At 53.0% G+C, this 22203-nt stretch overlaps 1 protein-coding gene and 1 long non-coding RNA gene across 4 annotated transcripts in view; one reads left to right on the forward strand and one right to left on the reverse strand.

Moving 5' to 3' along the window:
- Positions 1-22067, forward strand: part of PEMT (phosphatidylethanolamine N-methyltransferase) — a 43514-nt gene extending 21447 nt beyond the window's left edge. For 2 of the 3 annotated variants that reach the window (XM_055708728.1, XM_055708730.1), the window contains exons 3-8: positions 1988-2103; positions 10302-10447; positions 14729-14840; positions 18986-19060; positions 19813-19873; positions 20632-22067. In XM_055708728.1, coding sequence (XP_055564703.1) covers positions 1988-2103; positions 10302-10447; positions 14729-14840; positions 18986-19060; positions 19813-19867 — 504 coding nt within the window. In that variant the 3' untranslated portion in view covers positions 19868-19873; positions 20632-22067. Of the gene's footprint in view, positions 1-1987; positions 2104-10301; positions 10448-14728; positions 14841-18985; positions 19061-19812; positions 19874-20628 lie in introns of all 3 variants that reach the window. The other variant, XM_055708729.1, reaches the window with a different exon arrangement.
- On the reverse strand, positions 13665-18979 carry LOC114014927 (uncharacterized). Its single transcript, XR_003558627.2, has 2 exons — positions 17240-18979; positions 13665-14521 (listed from the first exon to the last, which is right to left on the reverse strand). It is a non-coding gene; the product is annotated as an uncharacterized LOC114014927 (long non-coding RNA).
- Positions 22068-22203: the final 136 nt, after the last annotated feature.

The following is a 22203-nucleotide window of genomic DNA, read 5'->3' on the forward strand; positions in this document are numbered from 1 at the left end:
GCAGCACATGGGCTCTCCCTCTGATCCCGGCAGTGCTGCCTTCTCTTTCAGCTTCAGCTCTGCTGCCGGCTGAGATGCTTTGAAAGCTCTCTTAAGTGAGCCAGGAGCTGCCATCCATGCAAACCCCGCCAGAATAATTTCCAGGGAATTAGGAAGTTGGTACAGATAACTGGCATGTGGCTGCATTTTTCCCTCTGTGACTCAGTCACCTGTATGGTCACTTCTTTTTACTTTCCAAAGGTGGTAACTCACCCCATATTTCTTTTTCCACTCTCTCAGCACTCAAACAGCAGCTCCCATTTTAGCAGTAGTGTGACGCACAGTGTTTTAAATTCAATTTAGAATACAAACTATTTATACCAGCCAGAAAAAGGCAGTGAAGCAGCTCTCTCTGTCATGAGTGGATTTGTAATTTCAGAGCAATCATTGCATAACTAATTGAATCAGCTCTCAGCATGTGAAATCAGTGCCCTGCTTATTGGAGGTTTTCATCGTTCTCCCCTCCTGAAGCCAACAGTCCCCCGCCACCAGCAGTACTTTGTGCTTCTGCATCAGCCTGGGAAGAAAGCGGGACCTGCAAAGCTGCCTTTTCCGCTCAAATAGAGCCAATAAATTACCAAATACATTCAGAGTGGATGAATAGCTGGGTTGCAGGTGCCCCCTAAAAGCTGCCCAGGCTCCATGTGAGGGAGTGAAGTGCATTTGAAGCTAATGAAGTGCCAGCCGTGTCTGAGAAGCAAATTGGTGCCGAGATGTTCTGCTGACTCCCACCTCCCGCTTCGTTGCCCAGGTGTGCTCGGCTTGGCTCGAATTCAGGGTCTGATCCCAACCCCAGGCTTGGTGCCTGAAAGTGGAGCCTAAAAGAGGCAATAAGTACAGCGACAGCTTTCCGAGAGGTACAGGAAAGGTAGAAGACAGAGCAGCTGTAAGGATTTTCACCAGCTTGGGAGTGAGGGCCCTGGATTTGGTGACTTGGGTGGATCCATTCCTGCAGATTTTGGGAGCAGCTCCAGCCACCTGCGTGCAGCAGCCTCCCAGGGTGAGAGGGCACCTCCTCAGCTGTGAGGCATTTTGGGCAGGGGCCCATCAGCTTCTGCAGAACATGAAGCTTCACGTTGCAACCAGAAAAGAAATAAATGTGCTGCAAAGGATGCTAATGCCTCCCCAGAGATGCTGCCTTCGTACGTGTGAGTCCTGGGCTGTCACTGATGTGCTGTATGGGTTGCACTGAGACGGCCGTGCAGGGATGGGCGAGGAGTGCAGATGAGCCCTTAATGGCCACAATTCTGAGTGCTAATGAAGGCCAGCTGGTTCAGCCTGTACAAGTGGAAGCAGTTCTCCAGGCAAAGCTGGCAGCTCTTGTTTAGGGGGAGTGCTTGTAGACTTTTCTGGATGTGTACAGGGAGGAGTTGTTCCTGCCAGGTGTGATCCTTAAGTCTGGCTGTAGGAGATGATAGAGCCCAGGGATGAGAGCTGGGTGTTTCTGTTGTCCATCCCCTACTCAGGGATCTGGTTTCTTTGGAGAGCAACACTTGGCTCCATGGCAGGGGCCTCTTGGCTTTGGTGGCCTGGGGACAGCCTTAGCAACGCTCTCAGCCTTGTTAGACACATGTTGTCCAAGCCACATGTTCCCCAAAACCTGATGGGTAGGATGTTTTGGGGTTTTGTGGGGTTTTTGTTTTTTGTTTGGTTTGGATTTTGTGTGGGTTTTTTTATCGTGGTCCTGTGCCTCAGTGCTGCCAGCTGGCCTGGTGCACTAGGGCATATGCAATGCAAGCATCAGCAGGGGATGGGTAGGAGAAGGAGGTTTCATCCCCAGGCTTGGTTTAAGCCATGTCCCGCCAGTGGCCTTTGCTTGCTTTTTGCACAAAGCCACAGAGACGGTGTCTGCCCTTGCATCGGGCTGAGGCTGTGGGATTCCCGCTGCTGGGGCAGGCAGTGCCCAGGCTCCTCCAACCACCCACTTTGTTTTCTGTTGTCTCTTCAGGTTGCCAGATGGGAGCACAAAACGCGAGCGCTCAGCCGAGTCTTCGGCTCTCCACACGCTGCCTGCTACTGCCTGGGCGCTGTTATCCTGATGCTTAATTGTGTGCGGAGCCATTGGTAAGGCGCTAACTCTACTGCTATGTATCGAGGCATAGAAATGCCCCGACGGGGGGGGGGGGTGGGGGTGGGGACGGGGGATATTTGCTCTGCAGTGCTGGATCCAGCCCCAGCATATTGCTTTTACGTGGTGGGATACCTTCAGCCAGCAGCAGATTGATTGCAGGGTTTGTGATAAAGATGAGGGATGCAGCAGTATGGCAAAACCCATCAGTATCAACCGCTGTTGAGTGTCGCAGGTTTCCTTGCTCCACTCTCTGGGGGTGGTTTCCCATGCCCTGTGAGCAGCCCAGGTGACAGGAGGGCTGTTTGCACAGGATGGATCATATGTAACAGCAGAATTTTTTTAATTTTCTTATAAAAACCATAAACAAAGTTAAACCTGTTTGTAAGAAGGTGCAGTTTCCCACATAGAAGAGTGGGATTATCTGTGCACTTAGCAAGCAGTCTCTTTAAACTCTTATCTGCAATCTCTTTAAATACTACCTGTGCTAGCTAATAGTATTGTATGACTGATACACCATACACCATGGGGATACGTCCTTTGACGTTCTGAGTGCAGCAGAGAGGTTTACTGCAGAAGACTTCCTCAATGCCAGCAATTTATCTGCGATCTGGTAGGCTTTATCTTCAATGCTGTTAGGAGAGACAGACTCTCTTACTAAATTCCCAAATTCAATTATGCCAGGGTCAGAGCTAATGGGTTGTTTAGTACTCTGGGTAATTTCCCAGGTGCAGAGATCTCAGGTTGGAATTTGCACATGTATTTAAGAGCTTTGCCTTCCTGGAAGTGACACCAAGACCTGCCCTTGCCCTTCTGCGTTTGTCCCAGCTACTGCTTATTGCAGAAACCATAAGAAGGCTTGCAATGAATGGGGCCGTAATTGAATGCAGGCAGTACAGAGGTTGTGTGTGTGTGTTCTGCTGATGTCTTAGCGACATAGCAGGCTTGGATTTCACTGGGGAATGTCTCGGCAGTCTCTTGCACAAATGACACAGTCACTTGTTGTCTGGGAAGCAGTGCAAAGCTTTGTGCCTGCCTTTAATTAAAACCACAGCTGACGGAGGGGCAGTCTCTGTTCCCAGTGGTCCTGCTGCTTGCTGGGTCAGTGAGGCTTGCTGGGTCAGAGCAAGGCACTGGTGGGGAACTGCTGGGAGAGCCAAAGGGGCTTCATCTTTCCCAGCACCACATCACGCCTTCCACCTGCAGACCTCCCGGTGCCCTGCCAGGGCTAGCATCGCTGGCTCTGCTGGCTCTGCTCTGTGTCATGAGTTTGTGGGTGCTGTGAGGCTCATTGGGGGTGGCTCTGCCTGCGCAGCCCTTGAACTGCGCCTTGAAGGAAACAGCAGGATCAACCCAGGAGGCTGGAAAAGCCCCATTTGGACCTTGGTTTTGGAGGAGAGGCTCTAGCAGATGGGGCAGCTCACCACCAACCGAAGACAGATGAGACACTAGCCCACCCTGGTGGGCCAAGGCCGTTTCAGATGATTGCAGTGTGCTGTTTATTTTACCCAGGTGTTTCAACATGGTTTGGTTATTCCCTTGCTCTCCTGGGCACTGACGTTGGCCCGAGTGACAGCTAGCAGGCTTTGGGCTGTTCAGGCAAGGCAAGCCCTTAACTGTGGGAGTGACGGGATGGTTTCGGGGCGGTCATCAGAGCAGCAACTGCTGGAGTTGCCCTGAAACACAACTGGGAGACTCACTGCCTCCATCCCCACCCCAGCGAGCCCTCCAGGGCTGTCCAAAGCTTCTTGCTCAAGCCTGGAGAGGTTGGGCTGTTTGGGAGGGATTCATCCTGCCCCTTGCCCTTGCATGAAGGTACCAGCCAGGTCCAGCCGAGGGTTTAGCTGCCCAGAGAGGGTTCATGGTTTGTACGACACGGGCACTGTCTTCTCAGTGGCCAGTGATGCCAGGAGGGATGTCTCACCTGCTCTTGCTATTTTACTTTTCCCTTTATTTTCTGACTCACTGGTACTCGAGTGCGCTGATGAAAGCTGGTTTTCTGCTCCTCAGCCCTGCAGAGGCAACCTACCTGGCAAAGCATAAGCTGTGCCTCATGCTTCGGCTGTGCGCGGCAGTCAGGATCGCTTGCACAGAGCGTGCAGGCTGCTGATAGCAAGCAAGAAGAGGCAGCCCCGGGGGGTCCCTCCACCCCTAGTGCTGTAATCCAGCCTTTAAAAATCCTCTCTTTGTGCTTTGGGGACTTTTTATGTGACTGGGGGATGCCAGGGAGTGATTGAGGAGCCTACAGGATGACTCTTTTTGTTTTTAAAACTGCTTCCTTTTTGCAGCTGAATTTTTGAAAGGCTTCATGCTGGGGGCAGAGGAGGGGAGGGCAGAGCGGACAGAAACTTTGCGAGTGGGTTGGCATCGTGGCTGAAAGCACCCGGGAGCTGGGCTGTATGGCTGCTTCATCACCCACCCCACACAAGGTGACGTGGTGTGGGACACTGTGCCGTCGTCCTGTCCCCAGTTCAGTGCTGTGATGCTCTCGTGCAAGGTTTGCTCCAAAGGGATACGTTGGGTGTAAGGAGAATCTTGTGCTCAATTAAGCAATTAGGTGCTTCCCAGCTCTGCGCTTCATTATCAGTTTTGGCTTGCTTCTGAGAAGCAATCCAGAATGACCTGTGACCAGGGGGGACCTGCTTAGTCAACTGCACAAGACAAGCATCGTTAATTGCTTTGGTGCAATGATTATTTTCATTATAGCCGTGTGCATCCTGCAAGAAGAAGGGAACTTCCATCACTGAGGCTCTTATCTGTGAAAACAATGCCTGAACTTTTGAACTACCCACACTGTGTGCACTACCCCAGTGGTTTATGACTGTTATCAGTGTGATGTGGGACGTGACAACCTTTGCTGTCCTCCAGACATAGAGCCAGTGCCTCTCTTTCCTGCCTTACGGTGTTGTTGATATTTTTCCCTGCATTAGCTCTGTGCAGGAAACTGCCACTGGCACTGCCTGCACACCCTCCCGTGCTCCCTTTGCACACCCTGGCAAACTCCCCATCTCGGGGCAGGTGTGTGCAGGTGTCTTTGTGTGCAGGGAGCTGATGAACTTCCCACCTTAAGGGTCCTTGGGGTGTTTGCCTGAGCTGTAAAGGCAACACCCACGTGCACACCCTGAAGGGGGGGGGCTTGCAGATGTGAGGGTCCTGGGGTGCCCAGGGCTATGGTGCCTCCTGTGGGAATGACCCCCTGAGCGAGGGCAGCGCCTTTGGCAATGTGCTCGGTGGGTACCACGCTGCTGGCTGGCATGGAGTCCTTCGTCGATGCCACCCGCTGGGTGTTGCCTCCTGCATGGATGGGCTTCTTGCTTGGCACTGGGATTTCAAGAAAATGCATCCACCCTGGGTTGGGATTTTGCACAGGGAACGGGTTGTTTGTCATTGCCTGGTAGAGCCTCTCGGCTTTATGCTCATTTAATTTTATAAGTTAGTACCATGAACGAGCACGGTGTAAACAGTATTGATCAGAGAACTGCGTGGCCTCTTGTGCAGAAGTGACCAAGTTTGATGCTGGGAATCGAGTGTGGCCCAAAGGAGCTGATGTCCCCTCTGAGCTGCGCTGCCAGCAATCTCCGATGGCTGTGTGCGGAAAGCCCCAGGCAGCTAGTAGCACCTCCTGCTCCTGTCGGCCTGGCTGCTGGGCATCTGGATGAGGAAACAGGGCAGCTGAGAAGCGAGGCAGGGGGAGAAGCTGCCATAGCCCCCAGCTGACCTAAATAACACGCACACTGGCACTGGCAGAAAAGCAGAGTCATTATTGGCAAAAGAAGCTGTGAAGATGATGACCAGGGTAACAATTGCCGCTGGTATCGGCAGGACAATTTTAGTGTTGTTGGAGTTGCTTTTTTCAAATGAACGAGATCTTTTGTTGCAGTGTGTACTGCCTGGGCACCACTGGATGGTTTTACCCCCGTTGCCTCCTTTTGCTGAGAGGAACAAAACCTCAGGTGTGGGGGATGGACCGACGTCCTGTGTGGCGAGTGCGGCACCTTGCAGCGGTGGCTGCTGCCTCGGAAGCCCTGGATGCAGGCATCGCTGCTGCTTCCTCACTGCCTGCCGGCCCCTGGCCCAGTTCTGCCCCAATTGCATTTGCCAGCCCCAGTTTCCAGGCTGGTTTTTGGGATCAGGCAAAGGGAGCGCTGCTGGGAGCAGCCCAGCAGCGACCCAGTTTGCTGGATGAGGTCTCCACACTCCTCTGCAGAAAAGGGCTGACAAAATATGCTCGCTGTGGGCCACCAAGAGGCCCAGAAACCTAAAAGCTCAGCTTGTCTCTTAGCACGGTGTTCTCAGGTTTGCTTTGTGCAACATGCAGCCATTGGGATGTATTTGGGGCTGTGGGTTTGATTAAGTTTTCTGGTGTTTCAGTTGCCATAGTCTGGGGGGATAAATTGGTGTTTGTTGGTGCAAACCTGCCTGCGTGTCCTCTGTGTCCCAGCAGGAGGACCTGCAGCCAGGTTCCCTTGCTCCGACGTTCTTCCTGCAAGCCCACCGGCATGACATCTCTGTCCCTGTGCTTCGGTACCATTTTGAGTGGTTTTCCAGTTTTTGTGGTTTATTATGCGGTAATCTAAAAGAGGGGAGGTTCAGACTAGATGTAAGGATGAATTTTTTATGATGAGCATGGTAAAACACTGGAACAGCTTGCCAGGAGCGGTGGTAGATGCCCCATCCCTGGAAATATTAGAGTCCAGCTTGGATGGGGCTCTGAGCAACCTGAGCTGGTAGAAGGTGTCCCTGCCCATGGCAGGGGGGTTGCACTAGGTGACCTGTGAAGGTCCCAACCATCCCAAACCAGTCTGTGATTCCCACAAAGGAGCGATGTGCACGTAGAAGTGGCTGAGTGAGCCAGTGTGCCCTGTTTTGGGAAGGGTGGGCAGAACAGTGCCTGCTGCCTTGGCTTCCCCCCTGCAGAACCCTGCGGCACGCCGTGGCCATTGTGCAGCCCAACTGCAGCCGCCACAGCTGCTCCCACTCTGCCAGGAATTGGCCAAATCTGCCAGTTTGGCCAGAGTGGAGCTGATGGATTTGGTCTTTTCCCTGGTGGGGTGGAGAATGGGTACCTCCGGTGTCGTGCTTCGTGCTGACAAGCATGGGGAGATGTCAGGGGAAGCCCCATTTCCCCAGTTGCTGTTTGCCAAAGCTGGGGGCACCTTCCAGACCCCCCTCCTGCCCCCCCAGTGCCAGACATCCTCGTGCCAGCAGCCAGGTATGTGATTAAAGTAGGTCACAGCCCACCCACCCCTCCCCTGTGTTGGTAAGAGGGATGCTCCTCACCATGGCAATCGCTCCACTCGGCACATAAAGCATTTCCAGGTACTGGGAAAAAGCGTGGTTTTAATTGGTGTCCTCTCGGGTGCCGAGCTGGGCCGCTGCCTTGTCATGCAGCCAGAAATAAATGCTGTAACAAACGTGACTCAGAGGCACATGGTGAAAGGGACTGGTTTCATGACAGATTGGCTGCATGACTAGCTCCCCTAGCAAGGGAGATGGCCAACACCTTGTCCTCCCCCTGCCAGGGAGGGTGAAATGCAGTGCGGTGAGGCTCCCTCGCCACCAAGGAGCAGTCGTGGATGCCAGAATAATTGACGACTCCGTGCTGCTTGTCATGGCCCAGCATCATAAATGCTTAAAAGGTTTATTTACCAATTCTGAAAACTCCTGCACGCATCATGTTTAATGCAAATAGAGAGTGTGTTTAGGAAGATATAAAACATTACTAGAGGGAAAGGCAGTCCATTATCTCCATGCAAACACCTCCCTCTCTAGCTGTAAGCCAAACAGCAGGGGACCGAGCAAGACATGCTGATGAGGATAACTAATGCAGGTCTATCCAACCATGAAAAGGAAGGATGGGATCATCTGGAGCAGGGGAGACTGCTTTGCCAAAACAAACCGCATCACGTGCTGACTGCAAAACCTTCAAGGCTGGTCTGCAGTCAACCAGTTCATGCTCTTGAAGCCACCTTTGTCCTTCTTATGCTCTGAGGCCAAGTCGGGTCACTAGCATAGGATGGAGGAGCCTCAAGGATGTAAGATAGCCTGAATGCAGTTCATCTAGAGCAAGAAGCAGCCTCTGAGTGCTTTGCTGTAGCTGTACCTCTCTCTGCTTGGCTGTCTCTTTACTGGGGGCTGGAATCCAGGCAGCTGGGGCCAGCTTAGTGCTGCTCTCCCAGACCTGCCTCCCCAGGGATCAGCAGCAGCGTTTTTTGATCACTGTGAGATCCCTTCCCAGTGCTGGTGCCCTGTAGAGAAGTCCTGGCCGGACACACAGTCAAACCCCCAGTGCTGTGAAAAGGCATTAGCATCTTCCTCTGTGGGAGAAGAGAGCTCCAGAGCATCCCCAGGGACCTCACGTTGTGCTTTGAGAGCACGGCCAGGCCAGGGTGGCTCAGGGGGACAGGCACATCCCCGCAGGGGGACTGCTTTCCTCCCAAACCCAGGCAGTGCTGGTAGCAGGGGTGTGTATTTGGGCTTTCTCATAGGGGAGACTTGTGTAATTTAAAAATAAATACCAGGGAAATGATGCAAAGGGTTGTGCAGCTGCTGCTGCTTCACGTTGCATCCAGATTTGTGTGTTCCCATCAGTAAGGATTTGAAGCTAAACCAGTGTGAGCCTGGTGAGCTCGAGGAGGTGTGCTGGGTGCTGGAGGAGGGCCAGCCCTGGGGACGTGTGCATTTACATCACCTGGGGCCACGCTGTCATTCCTCTGCCTGTGCTCAGCTCCCTGGAAAAGAGAATTTCCCTGTGATTTCCAGCGTGGGGAGTGTAAATCACCAAGATGCTGTGTTCTTGCTCGCTCCCAAGCACATCACATTTGTTCTCTGTTTTGTTTCCTTGCTCCAGTCCAAAGTGAAGATTAAATGGCTTGCTCCAGGGTCCTAAAAACTTCTGACAATAGAAAACCTAGTGGGAACGAGCTCAAAAAAAAAAAAAAATAATTATCCAGGTCCCTAAACTATGGGGTTTAAATATCATCCTGGACTTTGCTTGGTGCATGTAACTTCCTGTCTGGTCTTTGAGACTTCGAAAGGAGCATCTCCAGCCGCTTGTCTGTCAGCCAGGCAGGCAGGGCTGTCCCTCTCAGCTTTCATTTGGGCAACAGAGAAAATCCAGGGATTTCCAGGGCTTGGGGAGGCTGGACATCATGGGGAAAAAAAACTATCCCAAGCCTTGCAAGTAACGTCACGGCAGCCCTTTCCAGCTGAGGCGCCTGGGAGTGCGGGCAGGAGCAGCTCTCCTGGCCCAGCCCTGGCAGGCATCGGTGGCCGGAGGCGTGGGAGAGCTGCGATTCCACTTGAATTTCAGCCTCCAGGGTGCTCATTAAAAAAAGGCTCAAAGTTTCCTGCCTCATGTGTCAGCAGCATGTGGAGAAACACTGTGCACAGCTCTGCGGGTCTGTTATCTCCTCTCATTATTATTAATGGGCATTTTTTTAATCACGGTGTTGTCTTCTTTGTAGTCATCCATTTGTGTCGGAGCTATGTGAGGTGCTGGGCCTGTCAAGCCCTGCTCTGGGCAAAGTTCAGGGGGCTGAAGGGAAGGGTCACAATTATTCCACTCACAAACGAGTTATTTGGAAGGTCAGACCTGCAATGCCTGAACAAGCTGGGAGCTGAGAAGCTGTGTTCACACTTGAAAATGCGCGTCTCTAGTATTTTCCTTTCGCCGTCCCAGTCCTCCCCCTCACTGTCAGGCTTCAGCCGTGAATCACTCCTGGGCACGTGGCTAACACATGAACACTGCAAAATATTTTGATGGAGAGGAACGGGGGTGGGAGCACGAGATAACCCAGCCGATCGATCGTTCCCAACCCTTCAAGCCCTGTGCTGAGGCATGGCAGCCTCCAGTGTTTGCAAGGGTGGCTTTCCCAGAGCTCCCAGTCACGATGAAATCTGGGGTTAGTGAGCAAGGCAAAGCTTTTGATATTGCTCGGTGAGGCTGGTATTTCCAGAAGTGAGCAAGGCTTGCAAGTAGAAAGGGCTGCCCCAGCAAGCCCTGGCTGCTCATGGGGCTGCGGCTCCTTGCTTCTCTCCTTGGGAGGCTGAGTAGGTCTAGAGGAAAAAAGGGACCTGGGGAAGGGTCCTTCTCAGCAGCATCCTCTCCCAAAGCTCCGTATCTCCCAGGGAGAGGTAGGTGATGTTAGTAATGAGTCGCCGCTTTTAACAGCCCTTGTTGTCTCTCTGACAGCTTTACAGAAGCCATGAAGAGCCAGCCGAAGCTGGAGGGCTTGGACTGCCGCTGGGGCTATTACTCGGGCTTGGCCATCTTGGCTGTAGGGACCCTGTTCGTCATCTCCAGCTTCTTAGCACTGGGATTCACTGGGACGTTCCTAGGTAAGCACCAAAAATTCAACAGCTTAAGCAGAATGTGCATTTAATTCTTGCAAGGGTCTTTTGCTAGGGCAGAGTCCTGTAAGAATTTCCTTGTCCCTGTCCTTGGGGCTGTTAGATTTTCTCTTGGCTTTATGATACCAAAGCACGATCTCACCATGTCCTTACCTGGCAGTGGTTTTATACAATGAGTCCCATCACCTTCCATGTCAAGTCTGAAATTTTGGAAAGCACCTGATAATCTGACAGTCCAAATGCCCTCCAGAAAAGGGACCCCAAGTGCAGACCCCACGACCAGGTCGGCACAGCGCAGCGGGTGCGAGCTGTCCGGCAGCTGTGCTCTATGCCCCCACCCACTCGACACACAGGCAGATGCAAGATCTCGTTTGCTTTTCCCTCTGCAATAAACCCGATGTTCGTTGACAGATTCTTTTATCTGCCGCTTTATGGGAGAAGGCATTTTCCACCGCGCCTGCTTTCACATTTAGAGAGTAATTCTATTAGCATTGTTGACTTTAAAAACATGCCAGTATGTGTGGAATTCATAAAAATAAAATAGAGACAGGAACAATAAATATCTAAGGAAAGGGGCAGCTCCCGCTGGCTGAAATAATCACAGCCCCAGCTTTGACACTGCATTTAGGCTGTGCTTTTGCAAGTGCTTTACAAACCAAATTCAATTAGCTCCTGCAGCGTCGCCAGGAAGAAGAGAGGGAGGTAATAAGCCTTCCAGGTTTCAAGTGAAGTTGCAAAGAAATGTGTTGAGTTGGCCAAGATCCTGCCACCAGAAATAGAGCTCAGCACTCCCGAATACATGCCCTCACCCTTCATCTGTGCAGCCCCACTCCTGGCCCCATGTTACACCCCTGTCCTCCAAAATCAGCCACAGCCTGTAGGAGTGACACTGTGCCTACATGTCCAGGGAGGCTGGGCACAGGAGTACCCGCCAGCAAGAGCTGCTTGAATGCTCCTGAAGTTCAGCCAGGTCTAGGGTTGTTTATGTAAGCCTGATTCATCCGACCAGGAGGATCCACAGGACTTGAACTGCTGGGGGAAGGCAAACAAGTGAGTCAGGCTCAGCATAAGCAGTGAGAGTGGCCCTGTCCCCCTCTGCTCTGCATGACCAGTGGCTCCCGTATCCCCCGGGGCACAGAGGAGGCAGGGGTCAGTGGCTGTATCGGGCACTTCTGCTCCATCCTCTCGGCCGGCGGAGGTCTCTGTGCTACCAGTGTACCGGGCTGCGGCTGCACAGCTCCGAGCCTTGCATGATGCAAGCAGGGCGTGAGGCCAGCACTCTCTGCTAGCCGGGGCATGACGGGCACTGGGGCAGAGCTGAGCTGGGATGGGGAGAGGCCAAGACCATGGGCTAGTGCAGCTGGGCTGGCTCGGGACCTCTGTGCCACAGAGGCATGGTGCAGCTGGAGCCCCATGTAGCATCCGTCCTTGGACCGATAACGGCTTCTCAGCTCCGTGCAAGCCCCCATGACTCCAAGTCAGCAGACTCTTAATGGAGAATGTTGTTCAGCCTTGGGGAAGACAAGGGGTCTGCAGGTCTTTGGGGATCCCTTTGGACTAGTACTTCCAACGTCCTCCTGCATGCAGGGTTTTAGTGATGTGCTGGTGCTGCAGGAGGAGCAGGGTCCTCCTTGGTGATAGCACTTCTGACTGCAGGTAGCAAAGGGCCGCACTGCTTTGGCAAGAAGGGGGTGTCCAGCTGCTTCTTCCAGTTGATATCTGAGCTCAAGAGAAGTTTTGAGAGAGCCTCTGACACCCAAGCACTTCAAAAACTTACTGGAATAACATTTGACCCTTTCCTTCGGGGTTTTCCTACAGCAGTGAGGGCTGAACCAGGCAGGGCAGAAGAGACCACGTTGGGGCTGCCCGGCAGATTCCTCTTTAACAGCACATTTAAGCTTTGGAGTGGCTGCAGAGCACTTTGTCTCTTGCAGGTGGGCTAAACAGTGCAGCGAGAGAGCAGTGCAGAGAGTCACCCCTCTACAACAAGCCTTTCTGTGCCACCCCATCTCCCGCACAGCAGCACCGACCCCAGCCTCTGCGGCAGCTGGATGCGGCCCCTTGCCCCGGCAGCTTTCTCCCCAGCACAGCCATCCTCCTGGGCCCCTGTCTCCGCACCGTGCCCTGGCAGGGATTCAGGCATCAGTTCAGCACCGTCTGCCTCACCGTTTGCCCTATTTCCCGACAAACGTAGGAACAAGGGTTTGGCTTCCTGGAAGCCAATGGCACCAAGAGGTGGCTCTGCCTGTCTGAGCCTATCTGTCTCGCACCCGAGCGCAGTTCCTTCCAGCACTGACTAAGATTTCAAGTAAATCTGACTTGACCAAAGTCTGTTACTGGGCTATGGTGAAGCCAGAGGCTCTGTGGAGAGAAGTGGAGGTGGTGCTTCAGCCCAGGTCAGGCTCCAGGGACGGGGGGGACCTTGTGGAGTGCATTAGATGGCTTTTTGCTGCTGTGATCCAAAGTGTCTACCCTGTGCCACGAGAGTTAGGCTGACCTCCAGCAAAAAATAATTCAAACTAGGTACCAAAGTCCCTCAGCCTGACAAGGAGCTGGTTCCTGATTTGAGAGCTTAACGGGGGCACCGGAGATGTGCCAGGCTGATGCTGTGCCACGCGACGCGCAGTCCTTTCCCTTCGCACCTGCCTGAGCAGAAAAACTGCAGGTCCTCTCTGGTGGTCATGTCCGTTTAACTGTGTGGGTCTAGAGGCAGGGTTTAAACTGGAAAAGCTCGTGTCCTGGGGGAGCTGCCCGCTCTTCCCAGCTGCTGTGTGCTCTGCTGGCAGGGAGCCTGCCAGAGGGTCCCAGGCCCCCCCCCCCCGTGCCAGGCACGGATAAGCCACTGCCACTGCACGGACCCAGGGCTTTGTGCAAATGCCATTTGGAGAGCGAGGTGTTCAACCCAAAGGCGAGGGCAGGCAGGGTATAATGAAGCATTTTGACACATAAGAACACACGGAAATGGGCTGTGGCAGGGGGGTGATGTGTTCTTTCTACTAGAACAATCTCAGAAATGCATTGCCAAGTAACTGTGAGAACATATAGTATGAATACCAGGCAATTATCTCACTTAGTGGCCTGTAGTTAAAGCCCAAAAGTATTGTCTAATTGGGCAGGTGCTGTTTATCCTTAGAAATAAATGTTTTTGCACTGTGTGAGGTCAAAGAAATTACACTACGATCCAGGTAATAATAATAACCTTGAATAGTTTGCACTCCTGTAATGCCTTTTATCTGGATATCCAAGCACTTTCTCACCATACATTAATCCTCACCACCCTCGGTGCTATAAGAAAGACTGTTATTATGATCGGTGCACAATAGCACCGGGAGGGATGGAGGAGACTTGCCCAAGGTCAGGGAACAGGCTGGCAGCAAAGCTGAGAACGCGACCCAGGGCGGTGGCAGCTCCCTGGGCTGATGGACCTGCACTGCTTCTTGCTGATGGATGCTGTGTCTTGTACAGTGGACTTGGAGCAAAGTCCTTGCTGGGCTTTGTGGCCTCGCTTGTAAGACCAACAGAAGTCAGCGATCTGCATCCTGGCCCTTTCTCCCCCTGAAATGCTGCTCACAAGCTGCATAACATCTACTTGCTTGTCATTTCTTTTCCAAGATCCTTTCAGGAGGCTGGAAGGATGACTCCGAGGTAGATAGGAGGCTGGTTGGGTGCTGACAGTTCTGAAAGCTTTCCTCATTACAGATGACAATCACCTATTATCACCATCATGCTGATAATTGAGTGTTTTGTAGGTAGAGGTGCTATTTTCTGAAATTCTGAGAAATTCTCTGAACTATGAGATAAGGGTGACATTGAATGAGGGCATTTGGTGGTGGCAGTCGTGATTATAACATCTCAAAACACCATTACAGTGCGCTGGGCTTCTTTCCCCATTAAATGGATTTGGTCCTGTGGTTCCACGTGCTTCCTCATCAAGTGGCATCAGATGGGCAGTGTTCAAATGAGAATGCCAGAATCAGCTGGGACCTCAAGAGCTGCTCCCCGATGAGGGACGTGGCTGCCGTAGCCTCGTTGCAATGCACAGACCTTCCTCATGGGCCATTCCTGGAAAAGCCGATAGACACAGAGTAAACAGCCAACCTATCTGTTGCTGTTTTCTCAGCCTGGAAGTCAGTAGCTAAACTCCTTTTTGCCTTCGCTCCGTATCCCTGGCAGGGATGCCCCGTGGCACAGGGCATCAGCGTGCCAAAGCCCCCCCCATGACTCCCAGCTTCACGGAGCCTAACCAGAAACCCTTTGTTTGCTCCGTAGGGGATTACTTCGGCATCCTGATGGAGGCAAAAGTGACCAGCTTCCCCTTCAGCATCCTGGATAACCCCATGTACTGGGGCAGCACAGCTGTCTACCTGGGCTGGGCCCTCATGTGAGTACGCACCCCGCAAACGCCACCGGTTGCAGGGTGCCCGTGGGGTCTGTGCGTGGCAGGGCGCGCGGGGCCAGGCTGCGCCAGGGCCCACAGGGACCCTCGGTGATGGCAGTCAGCAATAAAATGGCAGGGAAAGCGCAACACGCCCTGACTTGTGCTTCCTCACTATTTTTGTGCGTGCAAAGTCTTCTGCTGTCATAAAAGACTTGCAGCATTAATTGTAGAAAAATAAATAACGGCCAAGTGCTGGGGAGAGAGAGGAAGCATCAGCAAATGCTCTGCAGCTGAACGAGGTCCTTGGCAGGCTCTGCATGTGGAAAAATCAACAGTCAGGGCCGAATTCATGCCGGGTGTCACTCAGCAGGGGCAGGGTACTGATATGGGGGATCAGCGTGACCCTGTAATTACCTCCGAAAAAAGCAAAACAAGCCCACACACCCTTTCCCCCACTGCACGGTGATAACACTTCCGAAACACTCCTCATGTGATACAACACAGCTTAATAGCCTGCTTAGGAGGAAATGAATAGGCTGTAATTTAGCAGCAAATGAGCAATATACTCTATTCAGTGTAACAAGTTTTATGTGGTTTTCATTTAATATCACATTTTATTTATTTGCCCAGGAGAAAAAACCCCTGGCTGCGTTACACCAGGAGCCTGTAGAGCGTTGCAGGCCGTTATCACTAGATATTTTGCACTGGTGCTCCTCAGTGTGAGCACCTCTTTTCTACTTCGGTGGAAAAAATGAAGTGCTTTGTCACTTTCTGGTCACTTTTTCAGCCACGTGTGCAGTACTTTCAGGCCCCTGGTAATAAGTAAAGCTGATGGTTTCTCTCTTCTCTCCACTGAACGCTGCTGCTGTTCGTTCTGCACTTGAAATCCCTGCCCCCCCCTGCCCCGAGCGCCATCGGGGCTGGCTGCATGAGGCTGTTTGCTGCCTGGCAGACCCACAGTGCTGGACGGGGTCTGAACCCTGGGGAACGGTGCACGAGAGCCAGAGCGGGCTCGCTGCTGGGGCTGCAGCAGTGCCGGGCAGGAGGGCCAGCCGTGGGGTCAGCAGTGGCACAACGGCAGACAGATATTGCTGGGGGGAGTGGGGCAGAGCTGGGGCAGGATGAGCCCCCCCATACCACACCGCAAGCAGAAATGACCAGCACCACCACCCCTGCAACAGCACGGAAGGAGGAATAATGAGATTTTTATTTGTTCTAAGATGAGCATCGAACTGTTTCCTAGAACCTTTGCAGAATCAGCTGAACCCTCCTGAGCCGTTTCTGTCACAGAAATCCCTTCTTCGCCCCTGCGAGAGAGCAGCTTCACACCAGGTGCATGTTGCCTGGTCTTCCACCACAATCCTGGGCAAAGGCAGCTCCAAGTGGCTCGGGATAACAGCGTGATTGCCTCCTTTTTCTCATTAAAAAGCTGCCACTGTAAAGGGCAGCGAAGCATGACAAATAATTGCTCTTAACAAATTGCTGGAGCTGTGCAAAGTGGCACCAGGAGCCCGCCCGCCTGCCCTGGGGAGGCTCTGCACAGCCCTCAGTGCGGTGATTTGGGCTGTTTCTCTTCCTTGGGATCTCAGCTCATAGAATCGTTTAGGTTGGAAAAGACTTTTAAGGTCATAGACTCCAACTGTTAACCTAGCACTGCCAAATATGCCACTAAACCATGTCCCCAGGTGCCACATCTACATGTTCTTTGAACACTTCCATGGATGGTGACTCCACCACCTCCCTGGGCAGCCTGTCCCAGTGCCTGACCACCCTTTCGGTGAAGACATTTCCCCTAATATCCCATCTAAACCTCCCTGGTGCAACTTGAGGCTGTTTCCTCTTGTCCTGTCGCTTGTTACCTGGGAGAATAGACCGACCCCACCTGGCTACAGCCCCTGTCAGGCAGTTGAGAGAGCGATAAGGTCCCCCCAGAGCCTCCTTTTCTCCAGGCTGAACCCCTCCAGCTCCCCCAGGAGGAGCTCCTCACAGGGCTCGTGCTCTAGACTCTTTTGCCAGCTTTGTTGGCCTTTGGACATGCTCCAGCTCAGGCTGCTGAGTTTTTTTTGGGGAGTCCCAGCACTCTTCTGGGCTTTCAGAAGATGAGTCCCAGGGCTTTCAGAAGATGAAGAGCACCAGGAGGAAAGGGCAAAGCAGGTGTTCCACATCCAGTACCCAGGACCAGCGCGCCGGCACAGAAGGATTCGAGCCCCCACTATTGCTCTTGCAGACCACCCGCAGCCATGGGGAGCTGCGGCACGGGCTGGGGACAAACGGATTTCTTGCAAAAAAAAAACCTCCTACCAGGACCATGAAACCTTCCTGGCTGACTTATCATCAATGCTGCTACAACACAAGCCGTTGCCCAATAAGTAGGTCGAGCTCCTAAGAGAGAAACAACTCACCCAACTGCTTCCCATCGCCCGTGCGCACGGAGCAGCCTCCCTTCTCCCGAAAGACAAATGGAGCATTAGCTGTTTGGGGACAGCTTTGTGTATCTCTGGTAGGGAAGTGTTTTAACTCATGGCAACAGGCTGTGTAAATCAGAGCTGGAGCTGCAGCCAAATGATGCAATTAGAGGTCTTGCTGTCAACAAACAATCATGCAAATTTGTTCTCTCTGATAGGAATCAAGGAGGAGACATGACTAAGCATGTAATAGCAGGGGGTTGGGAGAGGAAGAAGTTGCCCAATGCTTCCTAGGGAGGGAAAAACTTATTGCAAAATGGAAACAGTGAAAAGGTGAAAATCTGTGTGCGTCTCTCCAGGAACTGATGAGGCCAGGCGGTACCTGAAAGCGGGTTCAGTGGGAGGTTTGGGTACTTCGGTCTCTCCTCTGAAGGGATGTTTTCCCAGCAGCACCAGTCGCCTTGCACAGGGCTCGCAGGATGTTTATCCTCATCAAGGACCAGCTGAGTCCTTTTTTTTGCTGACAGCCAGCTCTCATCCTGCTCAGTGCTGAGCTACAGCCGGCAATTAAAGGCAATCAGCAGTGTGCTAATTAAGGGTAACACTTGCAGCCATTAGCTGGAGGTGCAGGAAGGGTGTTTTGTAGGGGCTGGTGCCTGTGGTGAGCTGGACACAGCCGTGCTCCTTGCTGGGGAGAGGTGGGGCTTGGACCTCAAAGGTGCTGGATTAGTAAGTGGGGAACGGCTCCTGGGGTGGCTGCTCTCACCTCGGGGAATTCACACACTGCAGGATGGTGTTGGCACCTGGTTTGGGGACTGTAACCCACCAGCTGAAATCCTGGTGCCTTAGCAAAGCCCCCACTGCCTTCACCGGCATCTGCATCAGACACTTTTGGGCCAAGCATCAAAGAAGTGTCCTCAGGTGGGTGATGCAGGATTACAGCCTACATTGACATCTCTCTTTAGAGCACGGGATGCAGATCTTTTGGTCCTGATTCTTTGGCCTTGGTGCTAAAAGGAACGGCCATCCACATTGCATCCACAGCCCTCAAGCGCCTCTGCCCATAACCAGACAGTGCGGTGCCATGGGTGACGTCAGTCCCCAGTGCTGTGCCTGGTGACCTCCTGCTGAAGGACACCATTCAGCTGGACCTTGGGGGTGATATGGTGTGTTCTTAAAACATCTTGAACTGGGTTTAAATGTGAACTGAGCCCCCAGCACCCCTGCACCCAGCCCCACCATGGCACCTGTCACAGGGCAGGCAGGGACCTTTCCATCCCCAGCCCTACAATGCCTCAGTCACCGTTTTGATGTATAGGTACCATATGCTGCTCTGTCTGCCAGGTGTCTCCTGCACCCTGGGTGGCCCATCTTTCCATGCACATCAGGCATTTCCCTTATAGCGTGCTGGCTGGGAGCCACAGCCGTACGTAAGCAGCTGCTCAGCTATTAAACAGCCTTACAATCTCAGGACTTAGCATCAAAGCAGAAGCTCTCTTAGCAGAGACGTGCAGGGATCAGACTTAAAAGAAGTCGCCGAAGTAGGCTGGGGAAGAGTCTTTGCCAAGTAACATCTGTCTAAGACCGTTAACATTAAGTAGAAAAAAACTTACCCTTTTGTTCACTTCTGTTTAATGAGCAAGAGAGCGCTCTCATGGAGCCCAGCGTCTCATTTCACTTTCTAAACCAGGTCTTGCATAAGCCCATGTACTTACCTGATCTTTTCCTTCTCTTTCAAAACAGGCACGCAAGCCCAGCTGGCCTTTTGCTGACAGCTGTAGTGGCAATTTCCTACACAATCGCAATGCTGTATGAGGGGTGAGTAGCTCTGCAAAACTGGAGAGCTTCTAATTATTTCTACCAGTTTTAACTCCTGAGGTTTTGGGGAACTGCAGAAGTAGAGATGTTTTTTCCAATTAATTCAGCGAGGAAGAAGGAAAACAGAGGATTGTTTTTCAGTTGTTTTGATAATGGGCAGATTCCTCTCTGAAACTATTTGCTGAGTTCTAGGAACATTTATGCGTTTGTTTATTTTTATCAAAATGAGAGCTTTTTTTCTTTCGGGTGCCTGATTCCGTCTGTACAAGAACAATAAGGCAGGCAAGGAGAGGACTCATTGTGTCATCTGAAGAGACCCTGCAAGAAGAGCTTGCTTTTCATAGTTCCTTGGATGGGCTTCTCTGAGGTTTTGCACCACAATAGCCGGCAGCCCAGGACAGAGCAGCCCAGAATTGTTCCCAGAAGCAGTGGTTGTACTTCAGCAGTGAAAAGTCTTTAGTATTTGCAAGAGAGCGGAGATGCGGAGAGCTGAGGCTGCTCTGCATGCAGGGGGAGTCTGAGCGTGTTCGGAGCCTCATCCCACCTGACACGGGGATGGGAGCAGCTTGGAGCTGCTTCACAGTCAGAGAGACCGAGCCGAGGATTGCCATGGCACAGGAATAGTCAGGCTGTGCCAGCCTGCGAAGGGCAGAGTTTCTGGGTGCAAAGGAGAGCACGCAGTAGTCCTGATTTTAATTCTTCACCCCTTCTTTTGCCCCTCTCTCCCCAAATTCCTATCCTCCCGACTACAGGCCTTTCACAGAGGAAATATATCGGCAGAAACAGAAGGGAGTGAAGAACAAGTAGCAACAGGTATGTTTGCTGATCAGTGTTTCAGCAAGAGGGGCTGCTTTGCCGGGCTCCCCCGCCTACGAGCGTGTTAGATGGGGACGGGAGCAGCATCCACTCTCCCAGTGCCCCCCTGCCCAGCCCTGCCTCCCCCGGCTCCTCCAGAGCCCTTCCTGCACTTCTCAAGGGATTTGAGCTTCAAACCTCCGCAAAAACTCAGGTGGGAAGGCTTTGCACAGCAGCGGTTGTGTCCGCCTCTTGGCACCCAGCCAGCAGCCCCCAAATTGTTTTGATTATAGACTTGAGAGTCGGTATGAGGGAAAATTGCTGGGGAGCTTCAAGGCTCTAGGCTTAGTCTAAATCAGGCAGAAAAAAGCAGCTATTGGCCATGGCAGGTGCTCCAGCGATGGTGCAAGAGGGCAAGCGTGCCCCCCCACCCCACACGGAAATCGAGCATCCCTGCCCCAGGCTTCTCCTTGCCTGAGCCAGGAGTGTTTCTGCACGGGGGCTTGCACCAGCTCACCCCAGTAACCCAGCAGGGGCTTGCTTCTGGAGCCAAAGGCTTCTGCAAAAGCGCAAGTCCCTGCCCAGGCTCCTTTGCCGGGGGTTAAATGCCACCCTGGAAGCTCCCAGTGCCTCTGCCTGCTGGTGGCTGGAGAGGCTGGACAAGCACACAGCGCTGCCGAGGTTTTGGCAGCCCCGTAGCCTCTACCCCGGCACAGACGGTGTAGCACCGGTGAGGTCCCTAACATGCTCTTGTCTCTTTGTCTTTTGCAAAGCAGTGTCTCGGATACCTTGGTGCAGCGTGCCTCTGGTCCCCACGCTGTCCGATTTGCCCGTTTTCCTACTGAGATGTATCCTACTAATTAGCCCAGCAACCCTTAATGAGCCAACTGAGCACCCTGCGGTATTGGAAGCAATCAGAGGAGCAGCCCGAGCGTGGCGGCACCTCCTCGCTGCAGCCCACAGGAGCTGGAGGTCCCTGTCCCCAGGTCTCTGTCCCCATTGCTGGGTCACCGCAGCTCCCGCCGTGAAGGCGATGCTCTCCCAGGAACCACACAGCTCAGGACCTCCTGGCCTCTTCTCCCACACTGATTAGCAAAGATTGCAGGGGAAAAAGCAGTTCAGTGCCAGCCCTGGACTGGAGGGCAAGCAGAGTAATGATGGAGACACTGGGGACCTTTGGCAAGTGAGCTCTGAGCGCAGGGAAGCACCAGCTCTGGCTGATCCTGAAGATCATCTGAAGGTGCTGCTGAAGAGCCACGGGAAGCAAACAAAAGCTCGGGCGAAGCAACAGCGAGGGCTCAGGAGCCCCTGAGGCATTCAAACATGGCTGGAAGAGGGGAAACTGCTGCCAACCCAGCAACAAACCCCCTCTTTTCTGGGAGAGGGAAACCTCCCCGTCTAGAGCGTTTCCCACCTGTGCGGAGCCTTGTAGCATCGCCGCACTATTTGCGAAGTCTCCGAGAAAAGTGACTGAAAAATGTGTAGAAGTAAATGTATGATTTAAATCGCCACCCAAGGGGGATGGAGGGATGGCAGCCATCCCACGGGAAAACCCCAGCCTGGAGAAGACCAAGAGGAAGAGTCAGTCGCTGTCCGTGCCCTGCAGATATCCCATCCCTGGCCGTGTCAGTGCCCTGACCCGCTCCACACCCACCCAGCCCCTTTCTTTTCCCTGGGAGCCAGGTGGGGGTCCTGCCTGCCTTCCCCACCATGCAGTGCCTTCCAGCTATTGTTCACTGCCTTGCAGGGGCGGTGGGTGGGAGGGAGGGATAGGGCTGCTTCTGCCTTCTGCGCTGTGCAGCAGCCGGGTACGGATCTGCCCCTCCAGCCCTGCCACCAGCCTCGGCCAGTCCCAAAGAGCCCGGTGCTGGATCCTGCCCTGAATGGGAACATCCCAGGGGTGATGCTCCAGACCCAGGCTCAGTGTTTACAAATTCCCAGAACAGTTTGAGAAATAAGCTGTAAATGACCAAAAAAAAAAGCAGCGTAAAGCCCCCGGCAGTGGTGCTGAGAAGGGAGCTGTGCTGCTGCCGAATCCTGCGCAGGCACCAGGACGCGGTGCCACATCTCAATGTCATGTCCCCTCCGCAGAGGGTCCTCCCTTTTCTCAGTGTCATCTCCGCGAAACGGTTCGATTTCCTTTTGCTTTGCATGTTGTAATTCACCCTTCGGGCATCACTCAGCAGGAATTAAAAGTGCTGGTTTCTTTTCAGTTCAGCCTGTTTCCTTCGGCCAGGCACACGGACGCTGTGTGGCACCGCTTCAGAACGACTTTTTTTGTTTTTCACCAACTTAATGACCTTCCTTTTAAAGACTTGGGCATAGTAGTGTATTTTTAGATAAGTTTC

Source organism: Falco cherrug, chromosome 4 (genome assembly GCF_023634085.1).
Source record: "Falco cherrug isolate bFalChe1 chromosome 4, bFalChe1.pri, whole genome shotgun sequence".
NCBI lineage: Eukaryota > Metazoa > Chordata > Aves > Falconiformes > Falconidae > Falco > Falco cherrug.